A 20,822-nucleotide genomic window follows, 5' to 3' on the forward strand; every position below is an offset into this window, starting at 1 on the left:
TGTATGGCCAACTAATCTTTGACAAACTAGGAAGGAATACCCAATGGAATAAAGACAGTCTCTTCAGCAAGTGGTGCTGGGAAAACTGGACAGTGACATGCAGAAAAACGAACCTGGACCCCTTTCTTACACTATACACAAAAATAAACTCAAAATGGATGAAAAGCCTAAATGTAAGATAGGAAGCCATCACAATCCTAGAGGAGAAAGCAGACTGAAATCTCTTTGATCTCAGCTACAGCAACTTTTTTTTTTAAATTTTTTAAAAAAATGTTTTATTTCTGAGAGAGACCGAGACAGAGACAGCATGAGCAGGGGAGGGTCAGAGAGAGAGGAAGATACAGAATCTGAAACAGGCTCCAGGCTCTGAGCTAGCTGTCAGCACAGAGCCTGATGCAAGACTCGAACCTACAAGCTGTAAAATCATGACCTGAGCTGAAGTCGGACACTCAACCGACTGAGCCACCCAGGTGCCCCAGCAACTTCTTAATTGGCATGTCTTCAGAGACAAGGCAAACAAAAATAGGCAAAAGTGAACTACTGAAACCTCATTAAAATAAAAAGCATCTGCACAGTGAAGGAAACAATCAGCAAAACAGAGAGACAGCTGACCAAAAAGGAGAAGATATTTGCAAATGACATATCAGATAAAGGATTAGCATCCAAAATCTGTAAGAACTTATCAAACTCAGCACCCAAAAAACTAATCCAGTGAAGAAATGGGCAAAAGACATGAACAGACACTTCTCCAAAGAAGACATCAGATGGCTGACAGACACATGAAAAAATGCTTAACATCATGCATCCACAGAAATCCAAATCAAAACCACAATGAGATACTCCCTTACACCTGTCAGATGTGGCTTCCAAAGGCAGTCATTGAATACTCCAAGCCTTACCAGACTTTTACACTGATGCCCTACCTGTGAGAGTTGGTTGCACCCAGGAGGGATGTGTGGATGTGCTAAATTGTGGATCAAAATGGCCCTAGAGGGGCCTGGATCAGAGTTACAAGTTGGTTTTTATGGTACATAGAAGCTGGCAGCACCTGACTCACTCTGAAGGCTCACTGTACCTCTAAAAGAATTACTATCCTAGAAGACTTAATGGGAGAGAAAAAAGGAGTTTCCAAAACTATGGACATTTCAGAATTTGAGTCTGATAGTCAAGGTCCCTTATGAGTAGATGTTCTTATGTGCACCTCTCTTTCCTGCCCATTCCAGAATGCAGTACAGTTGACCTTTGAATAACATGGGAGATAGGGCTGCCAAACCTTCTCCCCTCCCCAGTCCCTGTCTCTGTGGCTGTGTAGTCAGAAATCTGCATATAACTTTTGACTCTGTCCAAACTTAACTACTCATAGCCTACTGTTGGCCAGAAACCTTACTGATAACGTAAGCAGTCAATTGACACATATTTTGTATGTTCTGTGTGTTACATACTGTATTCTTACAATAAAGTAAACTAGAGAAAAAGACAGTGCTACTAAGAAAACCGTAGGAGAAAATACCCTTGTAGCACTGTACTGTATGTATTGGAAAAAACCTGCATGTCCGTGGGCCTGCACGGTTCAAAGCCATGTTGTTCCAGGGCCAGTTGTATTTAGTTCTTGTGGAATGTTGTCTGTCTGTCCTGTGATCCAGGGCTGTAGCCATGGCCCTAACGGTGCTCTGATCCTATGGTTCCCATGTCACTAAACCCTTCCCACTTTTCTCACTTGGACTGCACACATAGGCCTTAAAAATGTTGCAGTGTAGATTACTACCCTTTTTGTAGGAGACCTTTTCTGTTCTTGTCCCTTCCCTTTACCATTCCACCCTGAAGTAGCCAGTCTTCCTCTTGGTGTCATGGCCAGTACTGAATTACCATCAGTTCTTATTATTCATAGCAGTTATGTTCCATAAAGTTTCTGCAAACCCTGACTTAGCAAACTCAACCATTGCTCCTAGGGGAAATACATAGGGTTAGTTTCCTATGAGCCTCTTGTCACATTTTTATCAATCAGTCAATATCCTTGTTTCATGTGCGTTTCTGTTTAAAGGCACCGAAGTAATATGTTTTGCTGATTCATTAGCGTTGAACCTCATGGCCAAAAGCACGGAAAATCAGGCCTAGACAAAGCTTATCTAACACAAATATTTTCTTTCATGAGACACATTATAGCCTTCAAGCACTCAAGAATACTAGAAGGTAATTTGACACTAAGTTTGGGGGCCATTTTAAAGAGTGAAACTATCAACAAAAAGCCCAGTGTGGCACTCACGACACCATGAAAAGGACACGTTTTTCACAGTATGACAGCTAAAACAAGAAGTCTGGAAACATGCTGATTGGCACCTGAAACTTTCATACCTCTGTGCATGTCTGTGAATGACCCTGGAAGTGCTAAGGAGTATTGACTTTGAGGTTAGGGAGTAGGTGAATTCACATCTATGGAACCTGCAAATAATGAGAATCTACTATATGTTATAGACGGACTAAGCAATGGTATAGGGATTACCACAGAAGAGACAGAAAAGAATGTATGTTTCCTCAAAGAACTGAATATTTGAAATTTCTTTTTAAAAAAATTTTTTAAAGTTTATTTTGAGAGAGAGAAAGGAAGTGGGGGTGGGGCAGAGAGAGAGGGGAGAGCAGACACTGCACTGTCCGTGCAGAGCCCGATGTGGAGCTCAAACTCACGAACCGTGAGATCATGACCTGAGCTAAAATCAAGAGTTAGACGCTTAACTGACTGAGCCTCCCAGGCGGCCCTAATATTTGAAATTTCAAGAAAATCACTGAAGTAGTCAACCTGGGGAAAATTAGGTTTTGACTTGATTTCTTGCCTCCATTTAAAAATACAGAATACGTTTTGCATAGAGCTCTCTGTGCGAGTACACTGTCTCCTCAGTGCCCAGGACTCTCAAAGCCCCTGAGCTGGACATTCCCGGGGTACTTTGTATTAACCATTCTCATAACTGAAATGGCTTGTTTCTTGCTTTCCCCGGACTGAGATGATCTGATCTGCAGATTGGAGACTGTGTTTTATCTTCACCATTATATACACCAAACCTGGCAGATAGCAGGTGCTTGATGAATATTTGTCAGAAGACTGCTTTTAGACCTGGGCACTTGAGCTGAAAAGCTGCAACTCAGTCTCCTTGCTTCTGGTTCTAGTTCTCATCCCCTTGTGTACAATTCTGAAACCCAGAAAGTTCTGAAAGCACAAGTATCTTCAGGGCAATTGGCAGTAAAACCTGACTGACCTGAACTCACCTGACATGAGGCTATTTATAATCTTTCTTTATTCCACTTGGAAGAGACTAGCCATCCATTTTGCTGCAGAAAAACATTAGTGTTTTTGACTACGGGTTGTTTGTGGGAGTGTTTGGTCATATTTGGTATAGTAGTACATATCCAGAATTACCTTTCTGAAATGCAGAACCAACAAATGGAAATTTTGGAACTCCCCATAGGTCCAAGGGTTTTGGATAAGGCACTGTTGACCATAGTAAAATTGAGGGATTTTCTGTAGAAATTTTATTTGAAGAAATTGACAATTTTTTTAGAAGCAGGTTAGCCAGAGGCATAAATGGTTAGTCTCTAGCTGGTGAGAGGAGAATTGAGTGATATAATCTGATGGCATAACTCCTGAGGGGATAGCAGGTAATATAAAGTAAAGCCCTAGGGTTAGTCTGAAGAGTGCTAAATAGTTCTTTTAGTGAAGAGGTAGCTTAAATAATGAAAGTGAAGGGGAAGGAGTAGATTTCTCTAAAGACTTTATCATCAATACAAGAAATATTTACTTTGAGTGTTAATCTACATAGGCATGTAATCTACATGAGTGGAGTTTATTAGAAATAGGAATCCCGTGGGGCACCTGAGTGGCTCAGTGAGTTACACAGCTGACTTTGTCTCAGGTCATGATCTCATGGTTCGAGAGCTCGAGCCCCACATTGGACTCTGTGCTCACAGCTTGGAGCCTGGAGCCTGCTTCAGATTCTGTGTCTCCCGCACTTTCTGCCACTTCCCCTCTTGTGCTCTGTGTCTCTCTCAAAAATAAACAAACATGAAAAAAAATTAAAAAGGGGCGTCTGGGTGGCTCAGTTGGTTACGCATCCTACTTCGGCTCAATTCATGATCTCACGGCTCATGAATTCAAGCCCCACGTTGGGCTCTGTGCTGACAGCTTGCAGCCTGGAGCCTGCTTTGGATTCCGTGTCTCCCTCTCTCTCTGCCTCACCCCTGCTTTAGCTCTGTCACTGTCTCTGTGTCTCTCAAAAACAAACATTTAAAAATATTTTAAGAAATAAATCCTTTCAATTTCAGAATTGATTTGAAAAGTCTGACCGTTGATGCACTTGGGTGGCTCGGTCATTTGAGCATCCAACTTCAGCTCAAGTCATGATCTCTCAGTTCGTGGGTTCAAGCCCTGCATCAGGCTTGCTGCGGTCAGTGCAGAGCCTGCTTTGGATCATCTGTCCTCTCCTCTCTGCCCCTTCCCTACTTGCACACGTGTGCACTCTCTCTCTTTCTCTTACAAAACTAAATATTTTTTTAAAAAGTCTGACTGTAATATTCAATTCTACTGTTATTTCACAGAGAAATGTGTTGCTAAACATCCTTATATAGCAAAAAAAAAAAAAAAAAAGGAAAAGAAAAGAAAAACAAAGCATTGAGGCAAAAGACCCGCAAGCAACTGAGATCAGCCAAAAAATGTGTCCTTGTTCAGTTCCCTGATCATCATCATAATAAATGAATCATCTAAGTTTTCTCTTGTTGCTGTATAAATTTTACTTGGGATTGTCCACACAGAATGAAGCCTTCTAAATCATGTATGTTCATTTTTTAAAAAGCTGTCTGTTGTGTGAATGTAAGGTTTATTCTATAATCTACAAATTAAATAAAATCTCTCACTTTGAGTAGAACGTTCATACATCTGGCATAAAGACTTGTGGTGCCTCACCTTTGGGTTTTTGATAGATAGGGTGCAGTGGTAGAGGCATGGAAATAGTACCAGAAGGAAAATTAATAGAAATTATTATTTTTGTATTTCAGAAAGTACTAGGGTTGGTCTATAGATCAAATGTCCAGGGGGGTAGGGGGTGGGTACTTTTAAAAATACCATTTAAAATGCCCCCACGGACAGGCTTCCACCTACACCTGGGAAATCACCTCCATGGCGGTGAGCTGGGTGCTTTGCACAGAACAACTTGCCATGTGTAGTATGCACATTGAAAGAGATGACTAATGGGTCTTTCTCTAGGCGTATTTTGAGATTCTCTTTGTATTTGGTAGAACGTGCTGTGCCTCTTAAAAAGAAGTTTGCAGTGAGGAGTGTTGTGTTAGAGGTCCTGCCATTTTGCCAGAGGATCCCGGAGCCACCTCCATGATCCTGTCCCCCCAGATGGCCACATTCCTCCTCTTCGACGCTCCATCCTCTTTTCTGGAACAAATTGTCCAAAGCCTGTGACTTCTTTTCCAGAACTCGTGTTTGTTGTGGTGGTGGTGGTTTTAAGCTGACTTTTGTCGGAGTATGCACAGATAAGAAGTAGACACAGAATGAATTCTCGTGTGGTGCGTACCACCCACATCAGGAATTGTTCCTGAGAGGCTCCCTAGAGGCTCAGTGCTCTGCCATCCCCCAACCCCCATCCTGTAACCACTGTCCCGACTTCGCTCACCATCCCTTGGTTTTTGGCCCATTTTCGAACATTGTACAAGTGAAATAATACAGTCTATACTCTTGTGTGCATGGCTTCGTTCCTTAGACACCTCTCCGGGCAGATGGAGAGCATTAAATCTGAAGGAGGTGCAAGCCAGTAATGTAGTTCTGTAGCTGTGTGACGAGTGTGCAGTGGGGAGATGGGGAGTCTGAGTGCCGAGTAGATTATAGGTGGCGTATTTTCCGAGCACTTTCCTCCTCGCCTTTGCTGACCAGTTCTAAGATACACCAGCAGGACCCCTTCCCTGCCAGGGCCATCTTCTGTGTCCAACAGGGAACAGACGTGGTGGATCTGCATTTAGGAAGGAGCCGAAGGCCGCAGCTCTAGGTCTAGCCTCCCCACAGAGGGAGACGGGTTACATAGCTGCCCTTGTTATACCAGAGCGCTGTACGGATGGGCGCAGTGTGGAGACATTTTGTGTAAGAGCAGAGAAGGTGTGGCAGGCCGGTCCCGGAGGGGGACTCTTAGTGCCGTCACTGCCCCTTGTGAGCAGCTGTCTGTCCCAGAACTCAGTCCTCTCATGTTCCTGTTTTCTCGCTAGGAGAGCAAAGGTTCCAAACTGCCATTAGGGAGCGTATTAACCGTGGTTCCCAGTGAGTGGGAAGAGGCAGAGAGAGCTTATGTGATACATCAGACAGTTAATTCTGGAAAAGCCAAACCAGCGAGCAGTGCACCCCTGTCATTCATTTTGTAGGAGAGGATTGTCATCAAGAAACCATAGAATGGCTCAGGATTAAGTGCTTCATGCCATTGCGATGCATGTTTAAGAAGACATTCCACTGTGTACCCTGCCAGTGAGTGGATACATATTTCGGATTTTCAAGTTTTTGACTCCTGTCATGATGTGGAAAGCTGCAGGCCTCAGCCTGTGCATGTGGTAACATACCAGCATGTAAGGATTCTCCTGTCTCAGTATTGTGAAAGCAACAGAGTACATTGACTTATAGTTTGTAACCAAGGAAAATTGTAGCATTTAGAGCAAGCACACAAAGAAATAAACACATTAAATCACTTAACTCTGTTTTCCAGAGAATGCCCGGAAATTGGGAAGCAGCCGTTTTCATTCTGCTTTCAAGGGGGAAGGTAGAGACAGAAAGGACATATTTGAAAAATTCAGCGAGAACTTCCACTTCTGTAGACCTCAAAACTGCCCTGTTCTATCAGGTTCCTGGGAGGAGGTCTGGGTATGAGAAGTTGGAGGGCGAAGGGAAGGGTTTACTAGCTGGTGGTCTAAGCTGTCACACATGGGTATCAAGGGAGTGAAGACACTGGCCCCTCGGCCCTCAGGATGGCAAGTGGGATGCCGACCCCGTGCCACACCAGGCACATGCCACTTTCTGTGTGTTCCAGGGCATAAAATATGTCTGGAAGCACTGTCTTAAATAGACTGCTTTTGTAAGACTGAGGTGGTGGTTTAGCTGATATCGAAATGAGTAAGACCCAGCATGGGAAGACTTAGGGGAAGAAGGTTCCAGATGGAGGGCGGTGAATGGAGCACAGTGACCTAGACACGAATGGCGGGTGACGGCTCTGAGAGGCAGGCAGGCAGGACCCAGGGGCCAGACGCTGGGGCTATGTCCTCAGTGGGGAGTGGGGATCTAATCCTATTTTGGGAAGCCGTTGCAGGTTTTCACCCAGGGAAACGTCATGATCCTCACACACCAATGGAGAGCCATGGTGCTGAGAGAGTCAGAGGGGAGTTAGAGCCAGACTGATCATTCTCGGCGTTTTATTACTGAAGGCAACTTCTCTGTGCCCTGCTGCTGTTGAGATTTGTTGCGGTGCCGCTTTTTCATCTGTCAAACCAGGAACTTGTAGGAGATGCTTTCTAATTTCTGTTCAGCTCCGAAGATCTTGATCTTTCTATGTCCCTCTGTGTTCGTTGCTGAGGACCCCTGTGACAGATGGCCATGGACTGGCTGGCTTAAAACAGAAAGTTAGTCTCTCAAAGTGCTGAAGGCCAGAAGTCCAAAACCAAGGTGTCCTCCACAGCGCTGGTTCCTTCTGGAGGCTTGAGGGAACCTTTGTTCCATGCCTCTTTCCTCCTTCTGGTGGTAGTGAACAAGCCTTGACATTCCCTGGCTTGTATACACGTCACTCCAGTCTCTGCCACTGTTGTCACATGGCCTTCCCTGCGTCTCTGTATCTTCACATGGTATTATTGTCAGGGCACCAGTCTGCTTGGAGTCATTGGGTTGAGGGCCTGCTCAAGCCCAATGTGACCCCCTCTTGACTCAGTTATATCTGGAAAGATCCCGTTTCCAACCGAGGTCATACTGACAGACTCTGGGGGTTAGGACTTGATCACACCTTTGTGGGGGACACATTTCCACCCAAAACACCTGCCTTCGGACACTACCTTCATAATAATGCCTTCCCCATCCTGTTGACTGACCTCCTCTTGGTTTAATGGAATCCAAACAGTCGTTTCATCTGAGCATTTAAGAGGTTAGAATACTGTGCCTCTGTTATTAAACAGAGTCTGTCCTTTTCACATAGATACATGTAGAAATACTGTCAAAATTGTTCGAGTTCGAAATATCCAAAATGTCGTGCTTCCCAGAATCATTTTAGAGAAGAAAATGGATTGTAAAGATGTATTTGTCTAAGCCTGGGACCCATAATCCTCATTTCCCCATATTTTCTATCCGACAGAAGTGGGGGTTTTTAGTTGTTTGTTTTGTTTTTGTGTATTTTTTACTTAACCAGCTATTTGATTTCACTCAGATTACTTACTTTTTCTTTGCCTTCTATCAGAAATTATTTAAAGTGTGTGTGTGTGTGTGTGTGTGTGTGTGTGTGTGTGTGTAAAACAACATGGCATTAATTAAAGATGGGGGTAAATGAAGAAAACAAAAGCAACAGAATGAAAAGGGAGTCAGGAAGGAGCTCCAGGTCCATTCCACCAGGTGTGTTGCAGATTTGACTTTCCTAATAGCCAGCAGGGAAAGGGAGCCCTGTGGGTTTCACACTTGCAAGAGTTTCATGGGGCCGGTTTTGAAATTGACCCTGAACACCCAGTTTTGGAGGATTACAGTTGAGCACATTTCAGCAAAAGCCATTCTGCTGAGATGTGGGGGGAGTAGAGGGAAATGTGGTTAAGCTTATGGGACTCACATTTCCATCTCTGCTAATCTGACTTGGTCTGGCATAAATGCAAAATGTTTTCAAGGAGGAATTGAGTCCATTTCTTTCGAACAGTTCTTTATGAACGTTGTACCTTTTTTAATCTGTTTATCACCTTCACCCTTCCACTTCTTAGATGGGTATCAGTGATGAGGCAAATGATAGCCTCTTTAGATCTCTGAATTTGGATAAACCTTCATTTATCTACTGGAGGCATACTCTTTAGTATGTGGGATTACCATAACAGTTTATTTTTTACATAAAGCCTAAAAATATGTGTGTGTGTGTGTGTATGTGTGTGTGCGCATGTGGCTACGTATATATGTCTTGCAGGGGGTCCTTATTGCTGAATATTAATTATTTGAGTTTCTGTACTTAACAGAGTTAAAGAGAAATGATGATAGTCAAAACACAGAAATACTCCCTAATGATCAAACCACTTAATAAATTTAGTCCCCATTCTAGTATATCATTTCCTTCCTAGCTTCCTCCCCACCCATCTGGCCAGTGTTTTGGTCGTTTGACCTCTTGCTGATCGTTTATACTGTTTGGTACAAAGAAATTGCAGATTGTGCAGAAGGTCCAGGATTTTACAAAGGCTGTGAAAGTGATAGAGGAGCTGTGCTTGAACCACACTCACAACCACAGACACTGATGCTTTGAGTGTCAATTAATTCACTGCAGAAGAGGGCACCTGAGTGGCTCAGTCAGTTAAGAGTTTGACTTCGGCTCAGGTCATGATCTCCTGGTTCATGAGTTCGAGCCCTGCGTTGGGCTCTGTGGTGACAGCTCAGAGCCTGGAGCCTGCTTTGGATTCTGTGTCTCCCTCTGTCTCTCTCTCAAAAATAAATAAACATTAAAAATAATAGTAATGGTTAATTGCAGAAGAAAACCCTATAGTAATAAGGGCAATAGTGAAAAGTCTTTAAATACCAAAGGAATCACTTGAGTATTACATGTTTGAAAGACCCTTGAGAAAATGGATGATGCCTTGGTGGTTATTTGTTCTCTGATTTGCCCTAGAAGACTGACCTAAAGTGATGAGTGTCATATAGTGCTGTGATAGAATTTTATTAGAACAGTTACAGATACAGTTAATGTCTGGTTCGTTCTTTGTTCATTTGGAGAAATGGTACGTAGTTGCAATTATAATTTACATGTTAAATGATTAAATATTTTATGAATTTGTATAGTTTGTAGTTTTGTTTGAAGGTGAAATCTTAACTTTAAAAAAAATCTTTTTTTAAATCTTTATTTTTGAGAGAGAGAGAGAGAGAGAGAGAGAGAGAGAGAGAGCGTAAGCGAGGGAGGGGCAGAGAAAGAGGGAGAGACAGAATCCAAAGCAGGCTCCAGGTTCTGGGCTGTCAGCATAGAGCCCAATGCGGGGCTCAAACTCCCAAACTGCGAGTTCGTGACCTGAGTCAAAGTCAGACGCTCAACCGACTGAGCCACCCAGGTACCCCAAAATCTTAACTTTTTAAAAATTACTATTCACTATTAAATTTTGACTTTTTATGTTGATTTACCTTGAGTGACCTATTTCGTTTTAATTTATCTTCCATTAATGAGCATCCCCACTGTCTGTTTCAGCTATAAGGAGTACAGTATGTTGGAGAGTGTCCCCTCAGGATTCCCAGAACCTGAGAATGTGACCTTATCTGGAAATAGGGTTGTTGCATATGTAATTGATTGTTAAGTTGAGGTCATGCTGGAGTAGGCTGGTCCCTTAAGGCAATATGCCTGATATCCTTGTAAGGAGAGAAGAGACAGAGATACTTCCGTAGGGAAGACAGCGTGTGAAGAAACAGACGCACAGAGAGAGTGCTGTGTGATGACAGAGGCCGAATTTGGAATGATGGGTCTACAGGCCAAGGAACGCCCAGCATTGCCAGCAGCAGGAGAAGTGAAGAGAGAGGCGTGGGTCGGGTTCTCCCTCAGAGCCTCAGAAGGGACCGACTCTGTCAGCACCTTGGTTGAGGACTTGTAGCCTCCAGACGTGTGAAAGAAATCCCTGTTGTTTCAGCCACCAGTTGGTGGCAGTTTGTTGGCAGCCCTGGGAAGCCAGTGCAGGGAGTTTTCAGGAAAACACTGGGTGGAGCCGTAGACTACATGTTAATTCACATAGCCCACGCCCACAGTGGTGTTACATCAAGTCAGATATAGGGTGAAAACTGATCTCACTGGCCCAAACTCAGTATGGCCTAAATAACTTATACTGTTTTCTGTATTAAATAAGTAGCTTCTTATTTAAAGAGATTGTTTCTGTTAATGACTGAGCTGGAGGCGGTTTTTACTAGTATCGTATGACGGCACACAATTGTGTGTTCATCTGTGCATCAGTTGGTATGTGTTCAACTTTGAGAGAAAACCGTCACTAGCAACTTATACTTAAAGCTCACATATTGTCTTTTTTATCAGGCTACATGAGTGTGTTTTGGGCAGGGGATTTTGAAGTTTGGAACTGGTACTTTTCAGTAGAGAGGAGTTATGATCATATGCAATTATCATCAGTACCCTTTGAAAAGATAGTTGATGTGCTCTTTGCTCCCATGCAGAACCTGGTGTGTGTGTCCTTTGAAATGAAAAGGCCAAGTCAGTGTCTTCTATCATCCAGTGTGAAATGTTTGCTGAATTGCCTCACTGCCGTCCTGTCTCACGTTATCGGTTGCTGTGGCTCTAACGTCAGTATGTCATGCCTGGCAGGTTAGTGGGTTTTGACAGAGGAAATGAAACCTAGTCCGTTACGAGATTTATAGTAGATCTGCTATTGCAGGAAGTGGTGAAAAGTTGATTGATAGTTGGAGACAAAACTCTATGGCAAGAAACAGGATGCGTGCTTTCTATTTATACACCATTTTCCCTACGTTTTAGGCCTCCTTTTGGACTTTGTTTTGACCGTTTCATAAAGCCATGGACCCCTCCTGCCTTCTTTTAATACATTCACCAAAATATAAAATAATTGAGGAAAGTGTGTATTAGCCTGTCGGTGGTAAAGGTGTGTGCTTCGAGCTGTTACTATTACTTTTTGATGGTAGTTGTATTTGCCACAACTTGTCAGAGAGCAGTTTTTAACTTAAAAAAAAAAAATCCTCCAAATAGGATATTATTTCACATATGCAGACAGAATGAACACTTTTTAAAAAGTTACATGGGTAGGCTTACACTTCTAAAAACTGTCTAAGGAAAACCTATTTTAAGTATAATTTTATTAAAGTATGACATCGCCGTTATCCAGTTACCATGCCTCTTAAATTCTGAATCTCCTCATTCCTTAATAAATACATTCTTAACAAGTAGCTGCTCTTCATTTCAGTATAAAATATGCACCGTAAGTACAACTAGTAACTCAGTATAGTCCTTGTGTGGTATCAGAATGTCCCTGGGTTTTGTGAGCATTCTGCTTAACTAATCATGTCACCTGGCCAAGCTTTCTGACATGAACTAGCTGGTCTGTTTTGACTGTGACAGTGAAAAACCACTAACTGCATTTAACGAGGTGCTTTCTGAAATGGAAAGGGCCACTGCAGAGTTAGGCTCTAGAATTTAGAAGGAGTGGCAGATTTAGAACCAACTCTAATTGTACCTGTGGTTGGAAGAACAAAAAGGCTACTCTTTCGAGGCTTAATTTTTTTCCTCCAAACGGATAGTTTTCTTTTATTGCAAACAGTGATTGCGACGTTATCTGCATAAAATAATTTAATAGAAATAAACCCAACTTTCATTCCTTTGACTGTTAGGTCAGGTTCTCCGTCAACGATGTTTTGAAATTTTTAATTCCTTTTTATCCTGGCATTCTTTAAGTGGAGAATTCAGAATGCTTTTTCTGTAAACTTAAGGTTTCTCTCAGAACTTTAATATTAATTTAGGAAAGTAGCCAGCTCAAGGTAGTAAAAGTGGAATGAATAAGACACAGAGATGGGCCAGCACGGTGAAGAAGCAAAAATGAACATAGGATTCATTTTTTACATATTTTCTATAAATGGGTCATTTTAAACAGAATGCAGTACTTAAAGTGAGAAACAAACTGAAGGATAAAAATTCACATCACCTGGTAACCGGCATGAGTCCTGTTGGGATCACATGACTTATCCGGGCCACTTTCCTGCCTCTTAAGGTGGATCCTTTATATTCTTACAATGTGTGGAGTATGCTGTGTCTGAAAAGAGGCAGCATTGGAGGTGAGGGGCTTTGAAATTCAAGTTTGCGCTGTTACACACGACAGACATAGTAGCCGCTAGCAAAGATCTAGATAGTTTCAGCCTGAGAGTTGATATAACTCCTCTCTTCACTGTATCCTCAAAAATAATTCAGATGTTTTGCTTCAATTCTAAACCTCTGTAGTAAGGCTGAGTGACATACTTCATTTAAGATTGCGAAGCTAAAGCGATCACGGTTTACAGCCTTCTGTGCCTGTATGCCTGTCGGAACTTGCTCATTTGGAAGATGTGGAATCGAGCCGCAGCTGGGGAGAAGGGAAGAATGTGGTCTTAGACGAGAGTCTTTTCAGAGCCTGGATATTCAGAGCCCTCCTGGAGGAGGGAGCGCATGTGGCTTCTGTGGCGTGGGGCTCTGGTCTCTACTGCCCCTTTCAGCTGGGGAAACTGCTACAGGTGTCTTAACCCTCTAGGCTTCGGTTTTGTCATCGGTAATGTGGACAGAAAGGAAACTGACCCATGAGGCCATCCCTTGGAACACGTGTCTGGATGTTTGTGGAACCTCGTCTTTCATACACTGTCAGTGGTGTTTGTCTTGGCTAATCTGAGTGTGAGATGTATGGTCATGGAAGGAAGAGCTTTGATTTTAAAATCTTTCTTTCTTTCTTTCTTTCTTTCTTTCTTTCTTTCTTTCTTTCTTTCTTTCTTTCTTTCTTTCTTTCTTCTTTCTCTCTCTCTCTCCCTCCCTCCCTCCCTCCCTCCTTCTTCCCTCCCTCCCTTCCTTCCTTCCTTCCTTCCTCATGTTTATTTATTCTTGAGAGAGAGAGTGTGAGCAGGGAAGGGGCAGAGAGACAGAGGGAAATAGGATCCAAAGCCAGCTCTGCACTGATTCCAACATGGGACTCAAACCCACGAACTGTGAGATCGTGACCTAAGCTGACTTGACTAACCATCCAAATACTCATTATTTTTTTTAAGTTTATTGATTGATTGAGCGAGAGAGACAGAGGCAGAGAGAGGGAGAGAGAGAATCCCAAGCAGGTTCCAGCCTGTCAGCATGCAGCCCAATGCGGGACTTGAACTCATGAGCCATGAGGTCATGACCTAAGCTGAAGTCAGACGCTCACCGACTGAACCACCCAGGCACCCCTCAATTCTATTTCTAATATTATAATTTAGTAAGAGGTATTGTCGTCTTTCCCAGGTTCCTTGCTCTTTACCTCTTAAAACTGCAGGTCACTACCAGAGAGGACCCACTTCAGTGAGAAAGGTGGCAGTGAACTAGCTCCTAGGCTGACAGGGCCTTGGGGCAAAGATGTTGCAAACTGGTCCACTAACTCAGACCGAATTCTTTACCACTGGCGGTAAGGGCTGCAAAATACATGGTTTGTGGATGTCCTCTACAGCTGTCTTGGATGTAAATTCCATCGTGACCATGTTAGTCCACAGCCGTGCTTTTGTAGCCTGTTGGTGAATCGTAAGTTGACGTCAGCTGATCTCACCCGAGTGTTCCTCTTCACCCTCACCACCCTTCTTTTTCTACGCTCTGGGAGTCCCAGTGCTGCAACTCTGGGGTTTCCTCACCTAAGAGGAAGTGGCCCTCAGTGCAGCTGTTACCCTTGGCCATGCACCGTGCTGTACCTCAGCGCACCCACCCCGGGACGCTGACTGCGCTCGTGGAGGGCAGTCCCTGCACAGAGTCATTGTGACTCACACTTTCACAGTACACCTGGGCACTTCGGTGAAAATTCCCAGCTTTGCTCACTAGTTCGCATTGGTCCCCGCCCCCCGCCCCCAGTCACTTCTGCTCTAGTGAGACCTAGCCTCATTCTCTCCATCCTCCGGGATGGACTACACTTTTACAAGTGAGTTTGTCTTGTGAAGTCACCCTCAGCCAGTGTGTCTCAGAGCCACTAAGTGTTTTGGCCATTCATCTCGTCTCTGGAGGTGGAGGAACGTAGAAGCCGTGTCAGCCTGCTGACCGTTTTCACCCCCTCACTGCCACCCCTCTCACCCGTCACTTCAGATTTTCCTGTAGGGAAGAGTAAAGACGCGAGTTGTGAACACGTGCAGCGTGCTTTTTTTTTTTTTTTTGCTTCTTTCAGAGCAAAGGGAAATACGAATGCCTCCAAGTTTAATAAAAAGTTTAATGTGATGTTACAAAATGAAAAATACCTTGTGAAATATCATGGCGTGGTTTGCTGATAAAAATATAAAGGGGGTGCCGGGGTGGCTCAGTCAATTGCACATTGACTTCGGCTCAGGTCATGATCTCACGGTTCATGAGTTTAAGCCCCATCTCTCTCTCTCTCTACTGTCAGTGCAGAGCCTGCTTCAGGTCCTCTGTCCCCCCCTTTCTGCCCCTCCCCCGCTTGCGTGCACTTTCCAAAAAAAATTAATAAACATTAAAAAAAAGTAAAAGGCACGTCATGCTCCTCTCTATAGTATTGCTTTCTATTTTTTGTATACTTAAACATTTTGAATAGGCGTTATGCTCGCATAGTTTAAACAATTGCAGTGAAAAGCCTCCCTCTTATCATCCTCCTCCACCTTTCCAGCCCCCATCAGAGCCCCCACATAAGCTAGTGTTTCCTGCAGCTTTCCAGAGTTTATTGATAAGAATTCAAGCACACAGAAACGTGGGGGTTTTTTTCTCCCCCCCCCCTTTTTTTTTTTTAAAGATTTTTATTTATTTCTAGGAGAGAGAGAGAGAGCGTGAGCAGGGGAGGGTCAGAGAGAGAGGGAGTCACAGACTGAAACAGGCTCCAGGCTCTGAGCTGGCAGTCAGCACAGAGCCCGACGCGGGGCTCGAGCCCACGAACCGCGAGATCATGACCTAAGCGAAAGTCGGACGCTTAACCGACTAAGCCACCCAGGCGCCCCTTCTTTCCCCCTTTTTAACGTAAAAGGTCGTCTGTACGTACGGCATGCTTCTTGTTGCTGGTACTCGGTGTGAGCTGGGTTAGTCCGTAGACGCTTCATTCCTTACGCGGTGTACACTCTTTCTTTGCATGGATGTTCCATACCTTAGCTTGCCAGTCCCGCGGGCACATGTTATTTCCCATTTGGGGGTATTGAAAACAGTGCCAGAGTAAATACCCTGGCACCTCTGTCCTGTAACATATGTGTTTAATTTCCAGATGTGGTATTGCTCAGTCAGGGATATGTACATTTTCAAGTTGGAAAGTTCTTGCCAGCTGCTTCACGGGGGCCGTACCTGTTGAATTTCTCGCCCGTGGTGTGGGGAGGGCTCTTTCCCCTTCAGCCTTGCTAGTCGTGTTACCACGTTTGGTTTCCTGCCGCTGTGATAAATGAGAAATGTGTTCTCAGTGTGACTTCCTTGTTTGGGTTTCTCTGATTTGACTGGAGCTGAACATCTTTTCATATGTTTAAGAGGCATTTATTTATATTTCCTTTTGTGAGAATTGTTGCTTATGTTTTTTGTCCATTTTCTCATGAATTGTTACATCCATTTTGAATCCCCCTGTGGGGGGAATTAGGCTTTGCTCTTTGGCATGAGTTGCTAGTATTTTTCCCAATTTTACGTTAGCCTTTTGACTTTGTTTATGATGTCTCGTTTTTTGGGTTTTGTCCTATGGAAGTTTTTTTTTAACTGAATTTGTCAATCTTTTGTGGCTTCTGGATTTTGAGTCATAGATAGAATGGGCTTCCTCATTCTCGGGTTATGAAGGGAATCTGCCGCATTTCCTCATAATACCTCATTGCTTCATTTCCTTTTACATTTTCTTTAATCTGTTTTGGGATTTGTCTTGGTGTGTCACATGAGGTTTGGACCCATCTTTATTTTCTTATTCTTTAAGCTCTGTATCCTGTTGTGTTCTCAGGCCAACTAATAAACTGTCCTAATATTTCTTCTTCAAATGGCTTTCAAGGTCCAATAAGTTGGCAGCTCTTGCAGAGGCCTTAAAGGAAGCGTCCCTGACAAAGGCCCAGCTGGGATTAGAGCTGGAAGAACTGGAAGCCGCAGCACTTCTTGTCCAGGAGGAAGAAACTGCATCGAGAGCAGACCGTGCCGGGTCCAGGCAGCAGACAGCGCCCTGCAGTCTGGAGGCCGGTGACGCAGAGGATTCAGACAGCACCACCTCCTGTGAGACTGAAGGCTCAGACTCAGAACAGTGGGAGCTCTCTGGTAGTGAGCCTGAGACAGCCCATTCCTTGCAGGGTCCCCTTCTCGAGGAACGCGGTGACCTGCTTATTGATGACGGTGGGATGTGCAGAAACTCAGCCGTCGAGAGCTCTGATGGTGGTCCGAGAAAGCCACCCGCATCCTCCCAGGCTCCTGGAGGCTCTGGGCCACTGATAGAGGAGCTTGGCGAGCAGCTGAACTCGACGGTTCAGGTGTCTGGACGCGAGGACCCTGCCACTACAGGCCACAGCAGCGTGCAGGGCAGAGGTGACTGGCAGATGCCGAGTGATTGAGTCCACGTGTTTTCCTTCCTGCTACGAATTATGGCGGGTTTGGTTCTCCTTCTGGAACGAGAATTCATTTTCACTGTGTCCTTTTTCTTAGTGTGTGTAGTGCTTTTCCAGTGAGCTTATGTTGATACCTGCTGATTTCCTTGTGACAGCTTTAAAAACAAAGTTTTAAAGTATTTTCACCAGAGTATAATTAATATGGAAGATGAAATAACAGTTCTGCCAGAATCTCTAGGATGCAGATCCCATTCATATATTTTTCTTGAAGACTTTATTTTTAAGGAAGCTCTATACCCAATGTGGGACCTGACTCACAACCCTGAGATCAAGTGTTGTGTGCTCTACCTGAGCCAGCCAGGTGCTCCCCCTTAATATTTTTATTAGCCCCAGTGCGGTGTACTTGACACACAGTGAACTGCATGTATTTAAAGTGTACACTGTGGTAACTGTTGACACATATATACACACACACACGTATACATATACACACCAAATGAAATTGTCACTACAGCCAAGATTCTATACTTACCCATCATTTCCAAGTGCCCTTGTGCCCCCTTGTTACCCCTCTCCCTGACCCCCACGTACCGCCCACCCCCCCATTCCCCAGCAAGTATTGATTTGCTCAGACACTGTACATTAGTGTGCCTCTCCTAGGATTTAATGTAAATTGAATCATGTAATATGTACTCTTTTTTGAATTAGGCTCATTTCACTCCATATGATTATTTTCAGATTCATCAATGTAGCATGTATTAAGAGGACTTTTTTGGGTCGTCGTCCCCCCCCCCCCCCCCCCCCCCCCCGTATCTGAGCAGTAGTTCATTGGATAGATTTTTCCATTCACCTACTGATGGACATTTGGGTGGTTTCCAGCTTCTGGGTGTTCCAAATAAAGCTGTTACGAACATTTGTGGGCTCATCTTCACGCGGACATATGCTTGCATTTCTCCTAGGTAAATATCCAGTAGTGGAATGGCTGAGCCGTATGGTAGGTGGATGTCTAACAATTTAAGAAACTGCCAGAATGTGTCCCAACATGGCTGGCCCAATGCGCATTTCTACCAGTATGAATGAGAGTTCCAGATCTTCCACGTTCTTGTCATCCCTGAGTCTGATCTGGCTTTAACATGTTTATCATTTTATTAGGTGTGAGGTGGTATCTCACTGTGGTTTTAACTTGCATTTTTTGAGACTTCTATTGCTGAGCTTATTTGTCATCCACAAATCCTTGCTAAAGTGTCTTTTCAAATCTCTTGCCTTTTTTTTTTTTTTTTTTTTTTAAAGCTGGATTGCTTATTTTCTTACTTTTGAGCTTTGAGAGTTCTTTATAAATTCTGGATACACATCCTCATGATGAGTCATCTTTGCATGCCTTGCAGTCTTCGACTGGGTGCCCAATCCTGTACCTTTTACCTGGCTGAATGTGTATCCTTACATTCTCCAGCTTCATTGTGGGATGCAGTCAAGTTACTTGTAAGTGGTGTGATCTTTGTGGATTGTGTCTGTGTAATTTGTTAGGCAGGTCTGGGACGGTGTTCAGTCTAGCACGAACTGTTTCCTGGTACTAAGGAGAGATTTTCCCATTGCCCCGTGAATTACAAATGTTTCAGCCTGGCGGATGGAAATAGGCACCTGTATGAGTGCTGAGCACAGTTCCCTCGAATACTTTCAGATGCTGCTTTCCCACGGTTCCACACTCAGCAGTAAGTACCCTCGTGACTACTAGAGGGGGGCCTCTCCAGCTATCTGGGCTTCTCTGCAGCTCTCTCCTCTCTGGTACTCTGTCCTGCAAATGCTGGCTGTCTCGGTGTCCCCTCATCCTCAGCTCTGTCTCCTAAACTCCGGGGTCCCCTGGGGACTACCTACATTGCCCCTCCCTATGCAGCCTGGACAGGGTCCGGTCAGGTGGTGATGCGGCTCACTGTGTTCGCTTCCCATCCCTCAGGATCACGCTCTTTCATTGCCCGCCATCCAGTGTCTTGAAAACCATGGTTACGTGTACTGTCCTGTTTTTCTTTTTTGTTTTTGTTGGGTGGGAGAGTAAGTCTGGTCTTTATTACTCCATCTTGATTGGAAGCGTAAGTCTCCGTTAATATTTTAAATATGAATTTTCCCACTTGAGGGTACGTTCCCAGGGAGCAGGTTCTTTGCAGGGTCTGGTTACCACTGAAGCATCAGGGCCCATATTCTCAGCGCACCATAAATATTTGCTGAATGAACGAATAAATGAAATAAACCAATTTGCTCCAGGGAGGAAATGAAATCTGATATGTTTTAGTCTCAGTAGGATTTTTATTTCAAGAAAGAGTATGCTCCCCCTTACTCTGGGCTTACATAGGTTGTGAGTATTTGTATTTCCAATATAAATTTCAGTTTGGATTAACAGGATAGTTGGGGTGGCTATGCCATTGGACACGCATGTTAACTCCTGAGCACTGTAACAGCTTTGTCAGAATGTGTTCAAGACTTTTCTCAGGCTCCCTGGAGAGCTTCAAAATGCCTATGACCATTGAAAATGCATTTCTTCTCAGTGGCACATTACCTGAAGCCAGTTTGAAAACACATTATCTTTTACTCCCCTCATTTACTTCAGCTAACGTCACGTTGAGCACATCCACTCTTGTCAAAAAGTTTAAAGCCATGGAAATTCTTCCTTCTGTCAACTCTGCCCTTCACTTGAGAGTCTGCACAGAACCTGCTTCTGTGTGAGGCCCTCCATGGGTAGAAAGCTCTGTTGCCCCCTCAGAGAACGAGCAAATGTGATCCATCCCAGAAATCCCCGGAACAGAGGAGCTCATTAAATAACTCTCATGAGTATCAACCACCACATGAGTGGGCGCCTTAATTGTCGACTCCAGATCTGCAGTTCTTTCCCCTAGCCTCTCTTTGTTCACGGAGGGTTAAAGCTTTGTTATATCACCTTACCCTGCCTTTGTTTAAGATGAGTTAAGAACACTACACCACGTCTGTAACCCAAAACAGGTCCGAAGGTGGTGCCTTTTATTTCATTTTTTTAAACTAGACAACCTGCCAAACCACTCTAGGGATCTCCTGTAACCGTAGGAGGTTCCCAAGAACGCTGGGTGATGGGAGGAAAAAATATGTTAGGGAAAGAACAGAAGGGGACCTCGGCGACGGGTCACGGCTCGGTGGGGAGAACTGAGGCTTGGGGGTTGACGAGGAGGTGAGTTCCAGAGCCAGAGCTCAGATGTTGACCAGCCCCCAAAGGGGTACCCCAACCTCCAAACTTCCTCTTTCCTTTTGAAAAATGGGGATAGAACTTTTTTCTTGCATATCTTAAACGGTAATAAGACTGTATGTTCAAAACACTTTTATGAACTGGGAAGCATTAAGCCAACATCAGGGTTTGTTGTTCTTCTCAGACTTCCCAGAT

The 20,822-nt window shown here is 44.0% G+C and overlaps 1 protein-coding gene across 2 annotated transcripts in view; it reads left to right on the top strand.

Moving 5' to 3' along the window:
• Window positions 1-18,347, top strand: part of SHQ1 (SHQ1, H/ACA ribonucleoprotein assembly factor) — a 100,998-nt gene extending 82,651 nt beyond the window's left edge. For both annotated transcript variants that reach the window (XM_039230564.1, XM_039230563.1), the window contains exon 11: window positions 16,882-18,347. In XM_039230564.1, coding sequence (XP_039086495.1) covers window positions 16,882-17,428 — 547 coding nt within the window. In that variant the 3' untranslated portion in view covers window positions 17,429-18,347. The remainder of the gene's footprint in view (window positions 1-16,881) is intronic.
• Window positions 18,348-20,822: the final 2,475 nt, after the last annotated feature.

This window comes from Hyaena hyaena, unplaced genomic scaffold (genome assembly GCF_003009895.1).
Source record: "Hyaena hyaena isolate Hyena2069 unplaced genomic scaffold, ASM300989v1 scaffold_48, whole genome shotgun sequence".
Classification (NCBI taxonomy): domain Eukaryota; kingdom Metazoa; phylum Chordata; class Mammalia; order Carnivora; family Hyaenidae; genus Hyaena; species Hyaena hyaena.